The 6,478-nt window shown below is 33.7% G+C and overlaps 1 protein-coding gene across 1 annotated transcript in view; it reads right to left on the bottom strand.

Moving 5' to 3' along the window:
- Positions 1 to 3,346: 3,346 nt before the first annotated feature.
- LOC129280172 (plexin-A1-like) overlaps positions 3,347 to 6,478 on the bottom strand; it is a 30,682-nt gene continuing 27,550 nt past the window's right edge. Inside the window, exon 27 of the mRNA XM_064112460.1 lies at positions 3,347 to 6,150. Coding sequence (XP_063968530.1) covers positions 6,064 to 6,150 — 87 coding nt within the window. The 3' untranslated portion in view covers positions 3,347 to 6,063. The remainder of the gene's footprint in view (positions 6,151 to 6,478) is intronic.

The following is a 6,478-nucleotide window of genomic DNA, read 5'->3' as shown; positions in this document are numbered from 1 at the left end:
TTATGCAAATTAGACGTCTTTCCACTATATGGATTTTTTGGGGCTTTTAGTATGTCATTTTGGTGACTTCATCAGTGTTCATGGAAATGCATCGTGATCAAATTAATTGTATTGCAATATTTACACTAGACTACTTTTCATAAATTAGAGATGCTACGTGTCAATAATATAAATATTAAGGTCATTGACCTTTTCCAGCTCTCCAGGGTCAAAGGTCAAGACTTATAACCCACCAAATTTCTAAAATATCAAGATACCTTGAAAGTCAATATTTAATCATTTTGTTTTCATTGTAACCATATTTTTTATGTACTAATGATGCAAAACATCAATTTTCTGATATTTAGAGGTCATTGACCATAAGGTCATTGACCTGTAGAGGTCAGCGGAAATCAAATTTGACTTGCATTCTGATTTCAAAATGAAGCCTATGGTAAGATATAATACTGGTGAAAGTTTCATGCTTTTATCATAATTTTTGAAAGTGCTATGATCAGAACAATGTTTGTATTACTATCAAAAATCTTCAAAAATTCTTACGGTAGCCGCCATTTTGGATTTATGCAAATTAGACATCTTTCCACAAAATGGTTTTTTCTGGACTTTTAGTATGTCATTTTGGTGACTTCATGGAAATGCATCGTGCTCAAATTAATTGTATTGCAATTTTTACACTAGAAGCCTGTTCATAAATCAGAGATGCTATGTGTCAACATTTTAAAATGTTAAGGTCATTGACCTTTTCCAGCTCTCCAGGGTCAAAGGTCAAGACTTTATAACCCACCAAATTCTTTCTAAGATATCAAGATACCTTGAAAGTCAATATTTAATCATTTTGTTTTCATTATAACCATATTTTTTTATGTACTAATGATGCAAAACATCAATTTTCTGATATTTAGAGGTCATTTACCTTAAGTTCAGTGACCTCTAGAGGTCAGCGGGGGTCAAATTTGACATGCATCTTGATTTTAGAATGAAGCCTAAGGTAAGATATAACACTGGTGAAAGTTTCATGCTTTAATCATAATTTTTGAAAGTGCTATGATCAGAACAATGTTTGAATTATTATCAATAATCATCAAAAATTCTTACGGTAGCCGCCATTTTGGATTTATGCAAATTAGACATCTTTCCACAAAATTCATTTTTCTGGACTTTTAGTATGTCATTTTGGGAACTTCATGGAAATGCATTGCGTTGAAAAAAATTATATTGCAATTTGTTTGCGGTCAAACCTTATTTTTCCTGGACTATATTACGAGTTGTTCGTACTGAGATTTCATCACATGATATTTCACAGATAATGTTGCACAGCATATATTACGCCATTAAAATGACTGTATTGACGCCTATAAGAATTTTGTTTAATAATGGCCTTCGCTGAATGATAGGCTATACGTCAGATCACTCCATTGTTATCCAAATATTACAGAGGTTTCAGTTCAGTAAATCAAACGAAAAGATGAACAAAGGCATACAAATGCCTTGCCACAGTTAAGTTAATCAAATGTTATGTTAATTTTTATCGCAGTAGGGAAATATAAATATCGTGACATACCTTTCATTCAGCTTGAAAACTAAAGGTGTAGGAAGCTTACCTGGTAATATGACGGTGATGGTACTGGGAACTATCGGTTTAAAGTGTACTGTAAACAAAAATCCTTGATAGTTTGACTAAAGCTATAGCTCGTGTTTTCTTATCTCTTAAATTACGAGTTATGTCATAGTTGCCCAACCTGGACATGTGTATTTGTGCGGTGGGTGGGTTTCGGCACGTGTGCGTTTGTGCATATATTATTCTTTTTTGTTTTGTTTTTTAATGTACATATCGAGGTATTCCTCACCAAATCAAAAATTAGAAATTTCCGTTATATCATTGAGGTTGCTTCTTTTTTTCCATTAATGCATTGATTTTTTCAGAAATTTCGCCCTTTTATTTTTTCCCTCTCAATCTAAAGCTCTCATAAAACATATCTATGACTGGTTCCAATTTAATTATATGCATATTTTGTTGATGGGAATAGTATTACCCCGTTTCTCATAAAAATTTGGTCAATTATTAGTCTGGAAAAATAACTCCGAAATACCTTTGCTAAAAAGATTACAATTAAATAGGTATATTGCCCCGGGGTAGGTGATGTGAGGGTAAGCCAACCGTTCAGAAAGAGAAACAAATCAGGGGGAGATAAAGGAAATGGGGGAGAAAGCGATACACACTTTTAGAAAAGAATTTTAATGACAATTTACACATTTACCAACCTTTCTGGGGTATGACCTTGCACCTTAAATGAAAATGGGTGAAAATTAAGCTTCTTGTTTTTATTTGAACCAATAAATGCTCGTATGCAACCCTTTAAAGGTCAATTTTTTTCACATTTAGGTGAATAATACTTGACGTGAAAAAAGGTTCAAACTTGCACACTTATTACAAAATTTAACTCTGCATCATAGGGTGCTTAATATAGATACTAACCCCACCCTTAAATATGAACAATTGACCTTAATTGCAGTCATTAGCACCCCTTTGTTTGCTGGTAGAAAACCTCTCTGGTTCAAATTTTAACTCTTATATCTTAGTGTGTACAGACAGAGAAAGCAGAGAGCCATCAAGTAGTAAAAGCACGAATGGGGAAATCCTTGAGAAAATGCCGTTGTAGAGAGGGTACGGGGTAACGACAGCGAGATATGAGAGTGAATCAGTTTTAGATTAAACAAACATTTAACTTGTTGACTACTTAATTAAATAGAGATGTATTTGTTTTGCACTTAGTCCACTGGTTTCCAGTAGTAAAAGGATTAATCATATTCTACCTGAACGGTTGGCTTACCCTCACATCACCTACCCCGGGGCAATATACCTATTTAATTGTAATCTTTTTAGCAAAGGTATTTCGGAGTTATTTTTCCAGACTAATAATTGACCAAATTTTTATGAGAAACGGGGTAATACTATTCACATCAACAAAATATGCATATAATTAAATTGGAACCAGTCATAGATATGTTTTATGAGAGCTTTAGATTGAGAGGGAAAAAATAAAAGGGCGAAATTTCTGAAAAGATCAATGCATTAATGGAAAAAAAGAAGCAACTCTGCTATTCTACAAATGGAATCGCGTGCAGGGGACGTACATGTACGATCCTCGATGCTCTGTGCGTCCTCGTTTCAATTGTGGAATTCACAAGAGTGTTCTTGTTTTCTACGTACTCACACACCCATCACCACACACATTTACCCGCAGCCTCACACACCCTCCAATACACGTGTTATACCCTTTTTGATTAATTTTTTCAATTAAATATTCACACATAATTCAAGCTATCTCTTTGTTTATGTTTTATTAATGATAAAAATACAAATTGATAAATCAGCATCATTACCATAAAAAAATCATATTCAAATCATTGCCTTTTTAATGATCACCACGTCGAGAACGAGGGTACTCAAAATAATTGTCCACAAAATTAAAATGGTAAAAGTATGTCTCTTAAGATAAACAAGTGGAATGCCTCTGGCCGTCTCACCTGCATCACGCGATTCAATATAGCAGCAGTGCTGATTTTGAAAACTACTATAACTCGCACAAGATGTTCAGTGATACTTGGTTACTCGTATTTCCACGTTTTATGAATTAGACCAATACACTTATAGAGATATGATGGCAATTCAACAAATACCCCCAACGTGGCCAAAGTTCTTTGACCTTACATGACCTTGACCTTGATCATGTGACCTGAAACTCGCACAGGATGTTCAGTGATACTTGATTACTCTTATGTCCAAGTTTTATGAACTAGACCAACACACTTTCAAATTTATGGCTGTAATTTAACAAATACCCCAATTTGGCCAAAGTTCATTGACCCTAAATGACCTTTGACCTTGATCATGTGACCTGAAACTTGCACAGGATGTTCAGTAATACTTGATTACTATTATGTCCAAGTTTCATGAATCAGATCCATAAACTTTCAAAGTTATGATGGTAATTCAACAGATACCCCCAATTCGGCCAAAGTTCATTGACCCTAAATGACCTTTGACCTTGGTCATGTGTCGTGAAACTCATGCAGGATGTTCAGTGATACTTGATTAACCTTATGTATAAGTTTCATGAACTAGGTCCATATATTTTCTAATTTATGGTGACATTTCAAAAACTTAACCTTAGGTTAAGATTTTGATGTTGATTCCCCCAACATGGTCTAAGTTCATTGACCCTAAATGACCTTTGACCTTGGTCATGTGACATGAAACTCAGGCAGGATATTTAGTAATACTTGATTAACCTTATGGCCAAGTTTCATCAACTAGGTCCATATACTTTCTAAGTTATGCTGTCATTTCAAAAACTTAACCTCAGGTTAAGATTTGGTGTTGACGCCGCCGCCGCCGTCGCCGCCGCCGTCGGAAAAGCGGCGCCTATAGTCTCACTCTGCTATGCAGGTGAGACAAAAATGATTGTTTCTGGGAAACTGTTTTTTCTTTATCTGCCATGGTTAGGTAAGTTCCCGTACAATATATACATATACTAATTATGAAGTCATAAAAAGCCTGTTTCATTGGCCATAGTACACTCTTATCTGTTTATAACATCTACTTTTTTGTTAATGTGTTTAAGATAATCTAACACTCTAAAAATGGTTTACCCTATATTGGGTAAAATGGGAACATGCATGTTGGTTGGGTAAAAAGATACCAAATATCTTGTAAATTTTACGCAATGCTACGTTGAAATTTACCCTTAAAACGTGCATTTTTGCCCAATATGGGGTAAAAAACTCAGCAAACATGAATACGTTCCCTTAAGAAACATTTATTCCAAGACCTGCATAATATGACTCATTGAATCGAACATACATCATTAAGGATATTTATAATATAAATATACAAATCTTAAAATCTGGATTATTATAGTATAAACTTATACTTACCATGTAGTTATTCTGCGTTTATATACTACAAACAAAAGCATAAACAAACTTATATTACTACTTATCTTCATATTTTTATATGTAAGAAAGAGAGAACGCTACATGATCAGTTAAACCAATATATACTACAAATATCATATTAATAAAATAACATGCATCAAGTTTTTCACCGTAAAATATATAGTTAATGATACAATCGATTATAATGTTAATTGGTACGAAAAACCTAATTTGAGGAATTTATTCCTAATAAGATTTACGAATCGTAAGTAAAGTATAAATGCACTCTACTTAAGGTGTTATCGATCTTGGGATCAAGTTTGATTAATCGACAGAATCAAGTTACATAAACGAAACCATATACAGATTCTAAAAAAATACATATAAAAAAATCGGATGTTAGATACATGAGTGATGGAATATCCGTTTTGCATATATGTATTGTGCAAGATCACGATGTCATAGCACACTTCCTTCATTTCCATTGGTATGGAAACTGATATATCGTATTTACTATACTCTTGACTAAGTAACTGTTTGTGCAGGTGGACATTTTGCAGATTTTATGAGAATCTACAATCACATTTTACACTGGTCAAACAACAAATGGCATGAATATATATTTGAAATGTCTTGATTGGTACTAGTTATTTAACAATAATTCAACAAGCGAATCTATTTTCTTGTAATCCTTTAAGCTACCCCCTATTCCCAACTAATGTCATGCCATTGAAAATTTCCCAATACTAAGATGTTTGATGATATTAGTAGAAAGTAAAAATGAATTTATAATATTAATGCCGAGGCAAACACTGGAGATATACACACTTGTTGCTACGGTATGTATTGGTCTAAAGCGTTTAGTCTATTAGGGTTATTTCATTTGTCAAGTAGTGAATTAAAATTTTGGTAACTAAGACCACGGAAAGCTTGAACATGGAAAATATAAAAGGTATGATTGGGTCGTCCTAGTTATAATACACCTATTTCGCAACGGAGACATTATTAAGATCCTCCCATTACCAACATCCACATTCTGGCGCCGATCACGGATGTTAACTTTAATTGGCGCCTTTTATGAAATGATATTACTTCAAGCGTGGCATTAAGATTTTTCCACGCACTTTATTTCAAGAGGCCCTCTACGTCATCCTTGGTTAGGTTGTAAAGGTGCAGCAAATTCGAAAGGTGACTAAAATGACCTTTGAACTCCTAAAGGGAACATGATTAAATGAAAGAAAAAAATGAAATAGGAACATTGTGTTAAATCAAGGGCTAACTCCAGACACGACAGGAATCTTAATCCACACATGTAATGCCAGTAACGATTCATTCAATCCTACTTCTTCAATATTCATCCTTCTTAAAGAACTAGGAATAAATCGATCGGTTTTTTTTGGATAAACTTTATCAAAAGGGTAATGTACCGAATGATCCATTGAAATTGTTGAATTCTCTTACCATTTTCGGCAACCTTAACAACTTTTACCTGAACAATGTTTACCTTATGTTGAATTATTCATTTATAATAAATAAGGTT

The sequence above is a fragment of the Lytechinus pictus genome, chromosome 17, assembly GCF_037042905.1.
Source record: "Lytechinus pictus isolate F3 Inbred chromosome 17, Lp3.0, whole genome shotgun sequence".
Taxonomy (NCBI): Eukaryota; Metazoa; Echinodermata; class Echinoidea; order Temnopleuroida; family Toxopneustidae; genus Lytechinus; species Lytechinus pictus.
This window is presented reverse-complemented; position numbering and strand designations above follow the sequence as displayed.